Source organism: Drosophila montana, unplaced genomic scaffold (assembly GCF_035044405.1).
Source record: "Drosophila montana isolate Dmon_TW-CO22-7 unplaced genomic scaffold, ASM3504440v1 contig_3684_1, whole genome shotgun sequence".
Taxonomy (NCBI): domain Eukaryota; kingdom Metazoa; phylum Arthropoda; class Insecta; order Diptera; family Drosophilidae; genus Drosophila; species Drosophila montana.
Window position 1 is genome coordinate 1 of NW_026998571.1, and position 19,014 is coordinate 19,014.

At 37.8% G+C, this 19,014-nt stretch overlaps 1 protein-coding gene across 1 annotated transcript; it reads left to right on the top strand.

Annotated features, from left to right (window-relative positions):
* The first annotated feature begins 142 nt into the window (after positions 1-142).
* On the top strand, positions 143-1,947 carry LOC135435757 (glucose-6-phosphate 1-dehydrogenase). The gene has a single exon (XM_064692952.1). The coding sequence runs from the start codon at positions 248-250 to the stop codon at positions 1,835-1,837; it is 1,590 nt and encodes a 529-aa protein (XP_064549022.1). The 5' UTR covers positions 143-247; the 3' UTR covers positions 1,838-1,947.
* Positions 1,948-19,014: the final 17,067 nt, after the last annotated feature.

A 19,014-nucleotide genomic window follows, 5' to 3' on the forward strand; every position in this document is an offset into this window, starting at 1 on the left:
AAATGTAAATATAATGATTATAATGGAAATGAGGAGCTCCCCTTTTGCACGTAGTAGCTTTGAATTTCTTAACACATCTGATAATAATAAAATTAGTATTCAAAGGAACTTCTGTCTTTACTTTGATTTAACTCTCATCGTATCGAAAAGAAAAAAAAATATGAAAATATATTCAAAAAAATAAATATAATCAATAGGAATAAATCAAAATTGAAAATTGTGTCATAGAAAATTTGTAACGCTGAAAATGCTACCGATCGATCCCAATAATGAAACCGCCTATTCGTTTGTTGTTTTTGGCGCTTCGGGTCGTTTAGCGCTAAGTAAAATCTTTCCAGCACTCTGGCAACTCTATCGCGATAATCGTTTGCCGCAGGGCACCAAAATTTTTACATTCTGTCGCACCCATCTAGAGGTCGGCACATATCGCATCAAGTGTGTACCCCATATGGGTCTGAGCAAGGATCGCGATCAATTAAAGTACAATAGCTTCTGGTCCAATGTGCATTGCTGTCGGGGCATGTACGATAACCCACAGGACTATGCGGATCTCACAGCGTCGATGGTGCGCCAGGAGACGAGGCACAACATGAGCCTGGCCAATCGAATCTTCTATCTGGCCCTGCCGCCGATCGTATTCGATCATGTGACGCTCAATATCAGCCGCAAGTGCCTGTCGTTGACGGGCTGGAATCGTGTGATCGTTGAGAAGCCCTTTGCCAGAAACGAGCTAACCTACAAGCCATATCAGACGCAGCTGTGCCAAACGTTCAAGGAATCACAAATCTATATGATAGACCATTATTTAAGCAAACAGGTCATTCATAATCTGTTCGTATTACGTTTCACCAATCACATCTGGTCGGAGACGTGGAATAACAAGCATATTGCGGCGGTCATGATAAGTGTGAAATGCGAGAAGCCGGTGCAGGCACGTGCCGATTACTTCAATCAATTTGGCATCATACGAGATATTATGACCAACGATATGATGCAGTTGCTCACAATGCTGACCATAGAGCAGCCGTACAGTAACTATGTGGAGGATATGAGAGACGAGAAGCTGAAGGTGCTCAAGCAGGTGCTGACACTTGACATTAGCGATGTGATACTGGGGCAGTATTGCAATAATGGTGTGGAGACAGATCCCACCAAGGTGGGCTATACACAGCACGCCTACATACCCAAGGAATCCCTGACGCCGACCTTTGCGATGGTTGTGCTGCGGATAAACAGCAAACGCTGGAATAACGTGCCGTTCATACTGCGCGTGGGGAAGGCCCTAAACGAGACGAAAACGGAGGTGCGAGTGCAGTACAAGGCAATGGAATGTGATCGCAGTGAGAAAAAACTGAGCATACCCAATGAGCTGGTGTTGCGCCTGTCACCGCGGGAGCAGCTATTCATGCGCATGATGATGAAGCGTCCGGGACAGGAGCTGTGCCTCAGGGAAACGGAACTAAACCTTATGCTGCGGGACAGAACAGTGCCCGACAATTATCAGAGTCTATTGCTCGATATCTTTGCTGGCAATCAAATGCTCTTCATGCGCACAGACGAACAGTGCGAAATATGGCGGATATTCTCGCCAGTTTTGGCCTTTATTGATGTGGAGCGGCCAAAGCCGCTGCTTTATGACTTTGGCTCCAGCGGACCGATGGCTGCATACGAAATGGCAGCCAGAAACGGATTTATATTTTATCAATCCGACGAATGGCACGCCAGCCAGGGCATGGCAAACACCACCCAGAACGCGACTGCTGAAGTCAGCAAAACGGAGCTCAGTCGAGCCCAACAGGCGACACCCGGTTGGATGGCACCATCAGCAATGGGTTAGGAGTAGAGTTTTCGTTAACAGTCAGTTTTAGTTGTACTAGTGCTTTATGTCATAAATTGGTTCAAGGCAAGCAAATTTAATAAAATACTCAGCAAAAGTTTTTTAATTAACCAAGTGCAGCAGTTGGCCGGCAATAGCATACACCTAGTGCCTCAACTTTCTACGGCATCTGCTTCATCTTTCGGCTTACGAACTTGTGAACTTATCAACTCTTCTCTCTCTTCTAAATAACACGCATGATTTGGCCATTGTCCTTTGGCTGACTTCGAAAATATATATTTTAAGTGAGGAAGAGTTGAACAGAAAGTGGAATAGTGCAAAATGGGTTATAGGAGACTTGAGCAGAAATCAGGAAAAATACATAAAAATATATAAATGATTGAAAATTCTAGGAAGTTGCATTGCAAAACTATCTAAGACGCCATAAATAATCTCGGCTGTTTGCCACATTGATAAAATTGAATTCGTTTACAACTAACTTTTCGAATTCTGGTAAGAAATTGTAGTCTTTAATAATATTTCTTATTAAAAGTACACGCAAAAAAATATATCCGTAAATTTGAGTAATATTTGTCTCAATTTGTTTTCTATTTTCTATTTAGAAAAAAAAATTGCAATATTTAAGCAATTTTTCTATATTTTTAGAACGTTTTTTCTGCATTTGAGAAACTACTTAAAATTCTAGAAGTTTTTTCTACTTCTAAAAAAATTACAAATAAAGTTTAGAACTATTTTTCCAAAAAGTGGGTCGAATTGCTGTAGGTGCCTTTTCAAAACCAAATTCTAAAATTTTACCAATATTTCGGGTTCTTTTTTTCTGAGTGCGTGAATTTAAAACCCCACCGATTTTACCAAGAACCAAGCTAAAGCGTAAGTATATTAGCAAAATAATCCTTGAAAGGTTCTCCTCTAAAGCTAAGTAAATGCAATTGTCTTTTAAATGATATAACTGCGATTTGTTTGTAAACAGCAGCACACTAGGGCAAAAGGTCTACTCCTAGTTGCAGTGCCCACCGTTTAAATTTATAGTATTACAGAGTATTAAAAATAAATTTACCCTGGTCAGGCAGAACAAGTTGCCTGTTCTGCTGCACATAGCTGGCAAAAGTTTGCAATAAGTGAAAAGCAGTTGATGATGAAGGGGGGAAAGCAGAGAAAAAAGAGAAAAAAAAAGTAGGAGAAAAAGCAGAGAAGCGTGCGGAAAACCGAGCTAAGAAAGTTACTTTGATTTCTTAACGCAACTTTAGCCGAACTTATACTTGTATAGCTCACACGCCACACTTTGGTTTATATCTTGTTTTTTTTTCCTTTCGGTTTTATTTAGTCGTTAAAGTTTTTTGCGGTCATTTCGTGTTGATGATGCTGCCCATTTATCGAGCGCTTCGATTCGGCTCTGAATATAAATAAGTGGAAGCTGGTAGCGTATTTCAAAGCTAATTAGCTTTTGCAGTCAGCAAGAAAGAGAAGCTTTAGATTCAGTTTTTAGCTCGTTAGATTTCAGTTTAATTAGCAGATGCATTAAGATATTCTATTTTTCCGGCATTAACAATGCGCTCTTAGCCTGATTTTAAATTGCATTGTACACTTGCCAGCCATTTAGTTTATAGGTCAGCGCCACCCGACTGCCCTCTTCAGCTTTTTAGCTCTTTTTTTTGGCTTGTTTGTAGTGTCCCGTCCTGTGTCGACTGCTGCTTCGGTAAATCCCTTTCATGCTGCGCTGTTAAGCCACACTTTTCATATCCTTTGTTGTTATTTCACTCGGCAATACACACGCATATGCTTTACAATTTTTGGCCATGCTGTTTGCTTTCTTTTTTTTGTATTTTTCTTACATTTTTTTGTGGCAGCCAAATAATATGAAAAGATTTAAAACCAAGATTCCAGCGCGCTTTCTCTGTCTGTTTGCCCTTTATCCCTCTACCTCTCTCGCTCTCGCTCACGCTCTTTGGTTGTTTGGTGAGTTCCATGAAAAATCATTAAGAACAATATTGTGACACACAATTGAGATGGCGCCGAAGATTGTTTATTTATTTATGCCTCCTCCTGGAATATATATTTTGTCAGGCATTTTTTGTCTGCAACTCTTGGGCGCAATTATAATTTTAAATGTATATATTTGATTGCCGATTCGACAGCGTGCAATTAAGTTAAATATTTATGTTGTATATTAAGTTACATTTTCTGTTGAATTTCTGTTTCTGCATAAATTCCCTTTTCACGTAAATTTTTGAAGTGCTTGGAAAAGCAATTATTGACTGCAATTGCTGCGACTATTCTCCAATTAAATTCGATTATTTTTTCTTTTCAACTTAATTTATTTGGATTAAAAGCATTTAATAGCTACTTGTTTTAATGCTCTTAATTCGTCTTCGTTACAGCCAATTGTTTTTATAATTGATGCTAACAAATGAGCCTCACTAGCTGCACCCTGATTTACTAGCACTCCCTCAGATTTTTTTCATCTTCTCTTTGCTCGCACTTTTTGTGCGTCTCTTTAAGTGAAAAAACTATTTAATTTCACATTTCAATTTTTTAATAGCAGTGCACGCAACCCAAACACAACCCATTCCCTAACAAACAGACAAAGGCGATAAAAAACGAAACCTAGTCACACCTGGTTGGCCATTCCTCGCTTTCTCCTACCTCTACTCTCCGCTTGCTCTCCTTCCTTCTGTTCTCAGGTGTGTGGGTGTGTGTGTTGTGTAGTGGCAAAAGGATTTTGTGTTTGAAAACCGTAAAGTGAAATTAAAATGGCTGGCTACGGCAGCTTTGCGGACTGACCAACTCGCCTTGGCTAACCGTAGAGCAAATGGCCAGCGCGCAACAGGGAGGTAATCAAAAACAACAAACGAAAACAAAAAATTACGTCTATCTGCAGCAATCCGAAAACTAAATACCCTTGCAAGTGTTGCTTAAGCTAAGACGTGCGCTTTTACAGCTTTCGATTGTTCCTACAGCTGGCAGCTCATATAGTAACACGATCTCTTTTGGTTTTGCACATACATAAAAAGAGAAAAAAATGAAAAACCTTGTAAAATGAAATGTGAAATAATAATCCGAAGTTCATAAAAGGTTCCACATTTATAAGGAGTAACATTAAATGCTCAAGAGGATTGATTGAAAATTTCAAGGAAAACAACAATAAGAACTTAACTTTTAATAGATCGTTCCTGTGGTAGCTATATGATATAGAGGTCCGATCTGGCCGATTTCAACAACTTTTTTGCCTGCAACACAAAGACGAATATAAGAAGGTAAGATAGTTTTCAAAAGAACCTAATTTGCATAGAAACAGACAGACATGACTAAAAAGACTCGGCTATTGCTACTGACCAAGAATATACATAACTCCATTATAAACCTGGTTATATCTTCCCTCTTTTTTGTTTCCATTCTACGCAGCGTCACAAAGTCTGTCACAAAATTATGATACACTCTGCAAGGGTATAAAAAGTTTAAAAAATAGAAATGGAAAAAGTAGTTTAGTGGCCATCGACTCCTTCATAGTTCTTGGCCATCGTATGGTAGGTGCTATCTTTACGGCTGTGGTTGTAGCTGTTGTTGTTGTGCTTTTTGTTGTTTATGTTGTTGTTGTTGTTGTTCTTGTTGTTGTTGTTGTTGCTGCTGTTGGCCAAGTTACAAGCAGCTACAACAGCGATTAAAGCAGTGACACTCCCGCACACAGGTTGTGGGCGAACGCTTTTTGGATTTGGTCGTTCTCCAAGTGCGGGTTTCGGTGGCTGCGGGCAACATTTCAAATTGCTTAATTTACAAGCGAGTTGCAAAAGCAAAAGCTAACACGATTGTGGCGGGATGTGCAAAAAATAGTTAGCTAAATGTTGACCAGCTCAGTAGTTGCCGCCGGTTCTGGCAAGCTGGGCTTGGCCGAGGTGTCGCTCTGCCTGCCTTCTGCTTGGCCATCAACAGGAAACACGTAATGAAAGCGACGAATTGGGCAGATTTTCACCGCTTGCAAAGTCGCAGGCGAATGGGCTCAAACGAGGGCAGCGTAAGAGAATAATACTTATATCAATTTGATGGTAGACAAAATACTTTAAGAGGAGAATTCTTTAAGAGTAGTGTTTATAACTTTAAAGGAAATAATTTATGTATAAGCATTGAAGCAAAATACTTGGAGCGAGTAAGACGGGGAAATACCAGCTAATGTGAATCAAAAATTAAAGAAAAACCGGAACGGGATGATTTTATTCTATAATAAGATAATATTATACGACTTTGTATTATAAAAATGATAAAAAAATAAAATATACAGATGCCTACAAATTTATTTGTCCAGGCTCGCATTGGAAAATATGGAAAAATGGACACCTTGCGTGAATCCCTTTCAAAACCAAGTATTAAGATGTGTTTTATCCCTTATCAGGATTGATTTTTGTTTCTAATTTCTGAAGGTTTAATCTGCACTTTTTTACGATAAAATTCAGGTGTTGAATATCGCACTCAAATGCTTTTTGATTAATAATCAAATCACGCATATATGTATGTGCTCGATTTGAATTGTTGCATATTTTCCACATGTTATCCTAACCATAGGGACTTTCCTCGTGATTTGTTTTTTTTTTTCAGCTATCTGTGATTTTCCTCATGCATTTTACAGTATTTCCTCTCTGTTTTACATTTGCTTTCCTTTCACCGTTGGCCACAAAACTGACACTCGTGTTACATTGATAGCGTTTCATTTCTTTTTTAACCCTCGTCGCACCAAGACACCGCACATAATCGAGTTGGAAGGCGTGGACGAGAGCTAAGACAGGGAATAGGTTTGTTAATTTCAAAGATATTGCAAAATAATTGCTTGTTTGCTTTCTCCACCGAATCGACAGTTGTGTAAGCCACAAAATTTGGATTTAAACTGCTGCAGCTGGGATATATTTGTCGAAAGTTCTCTCTTTAAATTGCATACCACCAAAATTTAAGTCCAAATGGTGCTTGTTGCACTTTTATGCTCTTGTGACACTCCATCCGATGTACGTTAAAATGCGGTTTATGGCTCATATGCACTCTCGCCGTATTCTCCACGAGTCGAATCAACTTCTTAACTACTTGGGTGCACAACCGACCCCATGACTGCTCCCTCTCCTTCTCTTTCTCTCTCTATCGCCAATCTCACTCTTTCTATCTCACTCTCTTGCCTTTTGTATGTGATTGTGTGTGAGTACAAGTGTTAAAACGTGTCATTTTATACGCGTAGATGCCGTAATATAAGCTCTATACTTGCTCCCTAGTGCCGCTTTTATGCACTTCAGCTCGAAGTTGGCATTTTTTTATGCAAATTTTGCGGCGCTCTACAATCATTTATTTTGCATATATATATTTATATATAGTATATGATATGCTCGCATTACCATTTTTATACAATCGCAATATTCACCTGAAATCCTTTTCACATCTATTTAACATAAAGGCAAATTTCATTTGCAAAAGGTGAAGCTCATTTAAAAAATGTATTATAAAAAAGCTCAATTCAATTATGCTTATTGTTAGAAATGGCCAACTATATTTTTGAGCTCCGCTTGGGTTAAGTTCTCATTATTTTAATATCTTAAAAACAACTCCGCCTTCGTGAACAATCACAACATGAAACAAACATAAATAGAAATATAAAATGATTTTGTTTAGACCATAATAAAGTCAAGTAAATTAAAGGGTTTATTTTTGCTTTCGCTTTGGCACAAAGTTTCACTTTGACAGCGCGCAGCACATTAAAATATAAATTTGGCAAATACGAATTTTTATGTGCACTAAAAGTTTTTCGCATTCTTCATTTCAACTCAGTGAGTCCTTATCCATATTTTTTTTTTTACTTTTTTTATCGCCCATTAACGCGCCCACTCCTTGACATATTCGAAATGGCGAAATTCTGCGCCAAAATGAATGTCAATCGTCTGTTCGTGTAAAACTTTCGCGAATGTCACTTGTACACTTAACTTTTAAGCGTTATTATCCACATAAGGATATAAGTTGAGACGGAAGGAGGAAATTGCTTTTAATTTTCTCTGTGTGTGCGTGTGTGCGCTTTTCCGTTTTGGACAATTTTGTTGTGTCATCTGCAAACATAAATTATGCGCCAATTTGCTATTGGATCATAAAGATATTTATGTTTGCACTTTATTTGCACACTAAAATAGAATTTATTGTTTATGCGCTTAAGGTTTTAATAAACAAGTGGAGAGCTATTATTATGATGAAGTGCTTTTTCTTCGCCTTCGCACAGCTGGTGCGCCAAGAGGACTAAATATCTTATGAGCCAACTGTCAACGCATAGTTGGTTAAAGGGTTTTTATATTTTGATTGGATATCATCTTCAACAACTAGACAAACAGATTAGTCTATAAATATCTGATGTAAGGCGTTTTTTATGTAAAGTACTCGCGAATCGGAACATTTACGCTGCAGGCTTTATCACGACTTTTCTTATCATGTTGCCTTTATTTTGCCCAGCTCTGCTCCATTTCTTATGCCACATTGCGTATACGTACTTTTAATATTTAAAACACTTCTCTCGCCACAGCTCGTCGCGCATTTTACTTAAAAGCCGGGAATAATGGCAATTTTCGTTTGTAAAATGTGCAACTGAATGCTGGAACTGGGTCTAGCGCGGGTTAAGGACCCATAGTTATGGTTGCTTATAAATTTCAAATGCAAATGCTAAACCAGCCAGTTCCCAGTTCCAAGTTGCCAGTTGCCGGTTCGCCGGGCCAGCCACTGAGCCATTTGTCAGCGTTATATGCTGCACACGTTGCGTTTATGCACATGGAAATCTCTGTGGCTCTGCCTCTGGCTCTGGCTCTGAGATCTCCTTGAGTTATTCCTCATCCTGCTGCGACAATCGCGGCTGCATTACGCTAATAACCTGAGCCCCGTGAGTTATGTGCTGCGTGCACGAAATTTCGTAAATTTCAGTGTGGTTCGCTTGATAAAGCCCAGCTTAAGACCAATTTGTATGATGTGACACAAAGTTGCGCTGAGCTACTAATTAACTCAATAAAATCTGCCGGCATTTCGCATACAAATTCTTCTTGATTGACATACTTGTCGCTAATCCCGAATTGCACTGTGCAACATGGTTCGTTAGCTCTATTTGCAGCTCCAATTGTATTTTACATAAATAAAATGTATTAACAATGAATAGTAATTAAAACTTGTTTGGTTTGGATCGAACTCCCGCAAAGATTGAATATATATTATATTGAAATATAAATTGAAAGATATTTGTATTTTATCGCATTTTTGTTGTTTTGTGTAATATAAAACCGTATGTTATGTGAACTTTTTGGCCAACGTGTGAACTCAGCTAGCAGCCCTTGACGGCGTTTAAGTGCAACTTTTGTGCGTACTTCCGTTGAGTGCATACTACAAATAACCTGGGCCAAAGACTGACCCCCATGTACCTCATTCCTGGTACTAAGAACAAGCTAAAGTTGTCCAAGCGATGCTCCCAGTGGGACAAGCCTCAGCGAGGGGCTGCGTTTGGGTGCATTTGTGTGTGCGTGTGAGAGCCAACTTCCGTGGCGTGTGTCCTGGCAAAAACTTCCGCCTGTCTGGCCCCTTTGACTTGTCATTGTCATGAGCCAGCACCATATTGCATTGCATTGAGGGTACTCAGTTTGTCCTTGGCATATTTGCATTTGACAGTTCACTTGCATATCAATGGCCATTTTAGTGAGGCCAATCTACAACAAAGGTGTCACTGAATATTCGTTACAGTTTTTTACCTTGAGCTGTGTCGCATGACTTAATTTGAGAAATTTATATTTTACAAACGAAAAGTTGTTGATTACCAGACACACATTTTGTTGGCTTAATTAGTGCATCCAGCTCTTTTGCTGCCTTTTTATATTTTTTACACCTCTGTTATCTTACGTTATTTTTGTTGAATGTTCTAGCCGAAAGCATTCAAGCGAAAATAGTTTGCATTCCAGCGACTGTATAAAATGTGCGTGTTAATTATAAAAAAGTGCAGAGATGAAATTTAAGTTGACTCTTTGCAGATGCTAAATGTTATAAAGAATGTCAAAATTGTATATATAAATTAAGCTATGGTAAAGGGTATATTTAAGCTCTAATTGAACATGAATATAACACATGAGTTTAAGTTATAGTTGTAAGCTAATAAGAATCGCGTAGTAAGGCGATGCATAAAAAAATTTTCTTTTTGTGGGTAACGCAGCGAAATGTAAACTTGGTCTGCATTTGGTACATGAATGGGAGGTGAAATGGTAGGGAACGAGACGAAAAAAGAGAGAAAGAGAGGCAACGAGATTAAAGCTCAAAAAACCTATGCCTAACTTAAACTCTTGAGAATCACATAGTACGGCGATGCGTAAGAATAAGTTTCTTTTTGTGGATAACGCAACGAAAGTAAGTTTAGACTGCATTTGGTAAAATAAAGGGAGGTTAAATGGTAGAGAGGAAAGAGAAACAGATGCAGAGGGGTTAATTACCCTTATTAGTATATCCTAAGATACTGCTTATCAGCTTATTATAACATTTATAATTCAAGCTTGAAAAGCCTATACCTTACCTAAACTCATGAGAATCGCCTAGTAATACGATGCATATAAATAAGATTATTTTTTTGGGTAACGCAACGAAAAACTTACTTCGTCTGCTTTTTCCACAAAAAAAGAGAGGTTATGTACATACCACCTATTTTCCACCCAGACAATGTAAACACAAAAGTTGCATAAAACCGTTTGAAACTAATTTTGCACATTTGCCAGTTGAACTTTTCATTTAGGAGCTGAACAAAAATGCAGACAACTTATGTTGATCAACACTCAGTCAGCACAAACTGTTTTGAATATATAAAGATTAAAGTTGTAACCTTTATTTTTTAAATGTTCCTTTGTTTAACTCAGCTCTGTATATTATTACATTTCTTTCATTCTCTCTCTCTCTCTCCCTCTGCATTATTTTATATCCAATGTAATTTGCGGCAATTGTCAACAGGATTTATATTCTTAGACTTAAGACCAGACAACATAGCAACGTGAAGGGCTCAGCCTTAATCTATGTCACAAACAACTCTCAGAACGTGACAGCCTTGAATTTTTTCATATTTTGTAGCTGTTTAGTCAATCAGCCACAAGTATTCCAATATTAAAGGGCTGCCAAAGAAGCTGTCAACTATTTAATGAATAAATTTTTGTTTTAAATATTTCCAACCCCGGATACCAGGGCAACCGAAGAGATCGCCTGCCCTGCCACTGTGGCGGCCACACGCTGGCAAACTATTTTCATTTTTATAAGATTTTATCTTATTTAATTTAAGCATAGTTTTGCCTCTCCTGCTCTTTAACCCCGCTCGGCCTGGCAGCCACCCCTTGTCCCATCCCTTTCGACTGCAATCGGCTGTCGTCGACATCTTTGCGCCACTTTGTCCTTTGCGCTGCGAACAATTTAAACCGAAAGTTACCAAAGTATTAAAACTTTTCTAGTTACTTGTTAGTTAAATAATAATGCGTAAAAGGAATCCCTAGTCCTTGCCCATATCCTTTCAACTTACTCCTGCTCTCTGCTGTCGCACACAGGGCAACGAAAACGCAGCGGCAAATGCAGTTTAATTGGAACTACACCTGCACATGTGAAAAACCTGGTGGAAATAATTCATATGACATCTGTAGCGGACATGTGAAGACCTTTGAACATATTATAATTTTAGAAGGCGTGAAAGCTGTCGGAGTTATAGAAAAAACTTAGCAGTTTGTTTGATGCGGATATATTTGAGAATATATTTGCAAATTCGATAACAATTTAATTTGTATAAAACTGTGAATATTGACTTTTATCTACTTTGATTCCAACATCTGTTTGTTTTCTCTTCCTTAACTCAGAACTCCACTTAAATTAAAAGAAATTTCTATTAAATTAAAATAAATATCTACATATTTGTTATCCCACCACACGCATTAAATTCTACCCATGTGGTTGAGAGGCTTTCAGCGCCCGGAGATAAATGCAAAGTAAAGACAAAGCTAAGTAAATTTATTTAAACAATTTTCACCCATTTCGAAGCATTTATTTTGAGTTTTGTTAACGCTTTACACAATCGGGACCAATGTCCAGCGGCGACAAAATGGCGCCAGCTTCGCATCCGGCAAGCAAACAAAAGCCAAAGTCCTGCGAGAAGGCGACAGCCGACCCTTATTCAGTTTGTGCATTTGTGTGTGTGTTTGTGTGTGTGAGTGTGTGATTGTGCTGGGCTTTCTATTAGACAGGCACACACACACACATACGCATACGCAGACATATGTGAAACCTTCTGTCTGACTCTCTGTCTGGGCCTATCTTGGGCATTATTTGACTTTGGTAAAAGCCCCGCGGCCACAGACTGACGCCATGGCACGTGTCCTGATTATATGTGCCACTTTTTTTTTTCTCTTTCTTATTGTTCTTGTTGCTTTTTGCTCTTTGTGCTTTGTGCTTTGTATCATTTTATTTGTACAACTTTTTTAGTCTTCCACGCATGTTTTTTTTTACATTTATGATTTAGGCTTGTTAATATGCGCAGGACCATATACTTGCTCTAAAATGCATCAGTGATTTATGCCAAGTCAAGAAAATAGGTCAAGAATTCTTTTAGTTTGGCTTTTTTTTTTTGTGGCATTTTAATATAGTACTTGTTAGCATGTTTTGCAAGCTTAATAAACATGAGGCAGCATAAATTATGTCCTCAAAGTTTTTATTAAAATAGGAAATGCTGTTATCATATAGAGCCAGAAGTTTTTTTAATATGAAAACGAATGAAAGTCTTCTTTATATTAACATACAAAGCTGTATTAAAGCCAGCTTGGACTTGGGGTATTGCGATTTAGGGTTGAGTTTTTTCAAAGCACAAGGATGATGGCTGCTCCAGGCTAAGTGCGAAATTGTACTCCTTACAGTAGTCTGGGTGTGTCTTCAGTTTGTGCCCAACTCGACAGACGCTCAGGTCACCATAACGACAGACTGCGAATCCATGCCAACTTGACCAGCAATATATTTCGACAAAGGCGAAAACATTTACACCCGAGCTAACTGAGAGCTACTGAAAGGCTATTTTAATTAAGTCTAATCCACATCACATAATTGGAGCTGCATATACGTAGGCATCTTTTCTGATCTCATTAAACCACAAAATATTGCGACCCAGATATAGATTAACAAGTGTAACAACAATAATAATTGTAATAATAATAATAATAACAAAAACAATAATAATAATCATAATGCTAATAGCTAATATTTTGGTTTGGTCTGAGGGGATCTGAAGTGTAATATTAATTATAAAAATAATATGAATAATCATAATTATAATAACAATAATAATAATAATAATAATAACTGTAAAATATTTGATAATAATAATAAAAAATTAATAATAATAATAATAATATTTAAACAATAATAGTAATAATAATAATAATAATAATAATAATAATAATAATAATAATAATAATAATAATAATAATAATAATAATAATAATAATGATAATAACAATGATAACAATCAGAATAATATTAATAAAACTCATTATAAAATAAGAAAAATAATAAAATAATAATAAAAATTATATTATTGATAACAATAAGAATACAAATAAAACTATTATTAATAATAAAAATGAAAGCTATGACAATATTAATAATCAAATTATTATTTATACGAATACAAATAATATTAATACGAATAATTATGAAAATTCGAATTATAATAATAGAGATAACAATATTAATAATAATAATAATAAAAGTAAAAATATAAAGACAACTAATATTAAAAAAATAGAAATAATAATAAAAATAATAAAAACTTTAATAAAAACAATTTTTATCATAATGATCTTCAATAATTTTACAAAAAATAGACAAACGAACAATTTTTAAAGTTATATGATTAAGGACTTAGATAGTTCAGCTTATCGCAAACGCATCTAGCCATAATGGTTGCACAACCAAAGCGCAATTAGCCAACTATTTTAGTGGCCCACACGCAACATTAAACGACGCTTGATTGCATTTCAATTAAAGTTGCATTACGCAGTATAAATTCAAACAATCGCCAGGTAAAACAAATTGCCAGCCATTTTGTGAGAAGCTCGTGGGGTGCCGTAACAATGTCGTTATTTATATGGCACAACACGGGCTTACACAACAGCCAAATACCAGCAGTGGGAGAGAGAGAGAGAGATAGAGAGAAGGAGGGAGAAAGAGAGAGAGATGAGATGCCATAGGCTGGATAAGCCGCAAACAATTTGCAATGTGAGCCGACGGCGGCGGTAAATGTTCAAAACTAAATAGAAATGTGCAGGATATGTGACAATTTGCATTTTTATGCAAACTATTTTGAGCTCAATTATGGGGCCCACCTGCCAGCCAGGTAAAAGCCATTTCCATCTCTCCCCCTCTCTCTCTCTCTCTCTCACCCTCCCTTTCTCTTCAAAACTCTTTGGGGAGGCCTAATGCAGTTGCATTGGGCTTCATCAGCGCAACGGTTGGGGCAGGCATGCGAGAAACTCATTTTGTTTTGCCATAAAACACGCGCGGCTGCTCATGCGATGCTTTCAAAGAGTTGGGCGTGGCCACCCCCAGCAAATGCATAGACATTACATTGCTTTACATATTAGATATCCATATTTTATATACACAAAATATATATGTAGTTGATGCCTGGGAATTTATGCATTAGTCGCACGCCTCCAGCAGCGCCTGCAGGTGAGCAGATCCTTAGACCTAGCTTTGGGGCCATCAGACATGTAAATTAACATAAGCAGCACGCGTTGAGCTTCAAGTGGCGCAGCTTGCAACGTCTTTTAGTTAAGACTCTTTCAGGCTCTTTGAGGCTGCTCAAAATGCGCTTATGGCTGCAGGCTAAGCTCCCTGAAATTATGCAATTTTTTTCTACACTCCGTGTGGGCGCGTGTGTGCGTATGTGCTGTTTTTCCTTGCGAATAATTTAGAAAACACGTTTAAATTATGCTAAACTATGCGCATATGTTAAAGCTTGTGCTTTGTGGCGGGCAAAGATTAGAGATAGTCTATTAGATAAAAAAGAAAGAGCAAATAGCATTTGGCAGTGCGGATTGAGTGAATCCCGACAGCAATCAAAATTAGAAACTTAAATTAAACGAAAATTTATTTACGTTTGCGTTAAGCAGAGCGTGTTTTAAGGCTTCAAGCAAAACGATTTGCATTTAATTATAGTTTATACAAGTTTTGCTTCTTTCATCTGTTCAAATATTTAATTGTATTTTATTATCAGAAGAACTTGTTATATTTTAAAGTTATTTTTAGCAGTAGCTTGTAAAAAGCGGAAGACCAATTTATATTTCAAATCTTTATAAACGAAAGTTAAGCTTAAGCTATAACAATAATATACAGTTGAAAATTGTTTGGAAAAAGTCTTGTAATTAAAATAAGAATTTTTCTGCATGGAATTTCATTGAGAAGACACTGTAGTTCGGTTTATATTGTAAAATTATATTGCCAATGTCCGTAATTATTTTTTCGATTATCTTGAATATTCATGAACTTTAAACTTTGACTAGAAGACCTTCACTATGACTTTGAGTATTCAGCTCTTTAGTTAACATTACGTGCATTTGCCGCTTTAAAATACGTTTGCTCCTCAATTGAAGGCCCCGTGGCTATTGCCAGCTATCTGTTTGTTAATCCACCTGCTCAGTTGCCGCTCAACCGGTGTGAACACTCGGGGGAAAAAAGCATCAACCACAGCGCCCTGTTAATTAATAGCCACTGCTGTGAAAATGCAAACGCTGCAAAATCCGCAGTTTATGGCCAATAATAAGCACTGTACACAAGCAAAGAAAAAATGAAGCGCTACAAGTTAAGCTGGCAAAAACAAGCAAAGATGATGTGCATAGGAGGAAAAAACGGACAACTGCCTTTAAGCCGATCGAACGCTTTAAAAAACGCGCTGCTCTGGCCAGTATGTATACTCTTGCTGCTGCTGCTGCTGCTGTGCATGTTGCTGCAGCTTAAATATTTTTAATTGCATTTCACGTAATCACCCAACACCTACGCAGGCCCCGCAGCAAGGACATCAGCGGCAAAGGGTCTCGAACAGAGAACGGCTGAAAGCAGAGCGCATTTTTCCAATAGTTAATGGCAATTTGCTGTTTTGCTATTTACGCCAATTATCCTGCATTTACAGCAACAACAGAGGCCGGCAACAGCGCCAACATGAAAGCCAATGCAAGTCAACAAAAGCAGCAGCAGCAACAACAACAACAACAACAACTTGGCCAACCAGCCATGGCAAAGTGCAAGTCGCGCGCATTGCTGCGGCTGCATTGTGTGTACGAGAGTGTGCATGAGAGTGTGTTTGAGTGTGTGCGTGTGTGTGGAAGTGTGCGCCGTGCAAACACATCATAATTGAAGCCTTCAACAAGTTTCACATACAATTACGAACACCTAGCAGGTGCAAAGCACAGCGCTAAAGACCCGGACTTGAGCCCCAACGAGCCAACTAGTTGGCTGGGCAAATGCCCGACCTGGTCATCCGGGCAGAGGAGCTGCACTGTACGAGAGATTGGCCTTTGTCATTGCATGGAGAAGGCGGCCAATTTTGTTCAACTAATACACAAGAGCAGAGTCCCAATCGCATTAAATATCCAGAGAAATAGCGCAGAAATGCGAACAGTAAAGCTCGATTATAAGGGATGAATCGGGCTTAATGTGTTAATGTGTTAAGCCTGTTAATTAAATGATATTATTTGAATATTTATTATATTTAACGTTCATTAAATCTAAGTACAGTCAGCAGCTTTATTTTTTATTTTGCCAAAAAATGTTGGCAACCTCTAAATGAGCTGGCGTTTATTAAAGCTAGTTGAATTTTGTTCTTTACCACCCTGGACATGCTGTCCACAAAAGCCGTTTAGTTTGTGGCTTACGCTTGAAGGCCATAACTCAATGGCGGTTTAAACAGGCGAACACAGGCCGTCCGCAGTGCGAGGGGCGTCTGGTCTAAGCTCTATTACCATTGTATGCCATATATCAAGCATACGCACTGTGTGCTCAACTATTTGGCTTAGCTTTTGTTGGCAAAAGTCAGCAATATAGCCGGCAGCAGCTCCATTGGCAAAAGACAAATTAACAACAAATGCCATAAATTGCCCAGCTCGATATGCGAAGAACCAGGATAATACGCCCCGGTCAAGTACCACCACAGTGCCTGCTAATTGTCAATAGCTATTTATGTCCATTGTCATGTTTGTGCACTGGCCGTGCCATTTATTTCGAAGAGCCTGCACATACACATAATCAACCAGCTTTGGGCATTTGTCAAATGCCGAACAGGTTAAATCGTGCTAGAAACTAACATCAATTGAATTTTAAATGAAACATAAACTATTTGCAGCACAATTTGGCTGAATAAATGTTGTAACCAAATCCCTGGATAATTGTATTTATTTTAGCTTATATTGCGGGGGCGGGGGGGTCGATTGTTTAGCACAATGAATAATTGATCTAACTGATGTGTTTACACACAGAGACCCAACTGTAACTATTTAATCACAACTTGTCACATGCACTCATTATAACGTATTCCATCCATGTCAGCCAACAGTTGTCGATTGCGGTTAAATAAACAAATTAAACTAATCAAATAATAATAATATTCAAACCGACATCCAACAAGCGGCCACCAACTGCCCATCCCAATCCTTGTCATGGTCGAGTGGTAAGAAAAGTTAGACGAGAAAATAAATACTAATACATATAGTTGAATGCGGGACATGGCAAGGTAAATATAATTACAGGTCTATAGGATATTAAATGTCAGTCTATTAAAATCAGTATGACTGCACACTGTGTGCTTAATATTAATTCAGTAAAATTGTGCATTTATTTTATATTTTCTCTTTAGGATCTTGTAAATGGGTTAGATTACATAACATTAAAATGTATGAAATTAACCGTCTCTTTTTTATACCCTAATAAAAGGTGTTATAATTTTGTCATGAAATGTTAAACGTCTCCTACTCCGACCTTATTAAGTATATATATTTTCGATCAGCATCAACAGCCGAGTTACAGGACATGGCTTCCTTCTGTCCGTCTGCCTGTTTCCATGCAAGCTAGCTAGAACGAAGCCTTCGTCTTGAAACTAAGCATAGGCCTGTTTTTCTGCTGCAGGCAGTAGATATGTCGGCCGGCCGGATCGGACCACTATATCATGTAGCTGCCATAATAACGATAGGTGCAAAAGTAGGTTTTTTTATGAAAAACTTTATTGTTTATCAAGATATCTTAGCCAAACTTGGCATTTACATGTATGCATAATCCTATCTACATCTCACTCCTATATCATATAGCTGCTATAGGAAAGATCGGTCGAATTTAGGGACTTATATGGCAAAATATTCTGTTTCCAAAGATATTTTCATCAAATTCAGCATTTTCGAGCTGTCTACAGGGATTTTAAGTCTTCGGTGTGCCGAAGATATCCTTACTGAGCAGCTAATAATATCATCTCTTGCAATAAAAGTAAACTTAAATATTTGAAATATTTCATTTAAAGCAAAATAAACGTACTTTTTTATTTGCTAATTACGCCGCTTTGGCAGCTGGCCTAATTTAAGCAACTATTTTATGGCCCACGGCGTCTAATCACATTTATATTGGATTATCTTGCCCGCTGCCGATTCCAATTTATTACTCGCCTAAGGTGCACAAATAATAATAATTGTGACAATTAAAAATGTGTACAGACTCGCGCTTAACTACATATTTTAGCTGATTTTATCAGTTCAAATGAGCTGCTTTCATAGAGACTCAAATTCCTTGACGCCTGCTGTCGTCCTTCTGCTGGTTGTTATTGCGGTTTGTGCTATTTATTTTTAATGCGTCCACCCGACATTCATTTCCCAGCTAGATAAGTAGCTTGGTTAATGGAAATTGGAAGCAGGACAACGATGTCGATGCTAATGGAATTAATTGCTATTTCCGCTAAAATTACTAACCCCAACAAGAGGACATAACAACAGCAACGGCGAGTTAAACTACGCCAGGCAAATTAAGCAAAAACTCGAATACTTTAATTAGATCTGAAGTCAACATTCTTGCCATTTGTTGTTAATTCATCAGCATGCAGCCTGGAGCAATGAGCAAAATGCGTTAATACATTCACAATGCAAAATTCAAAGAGC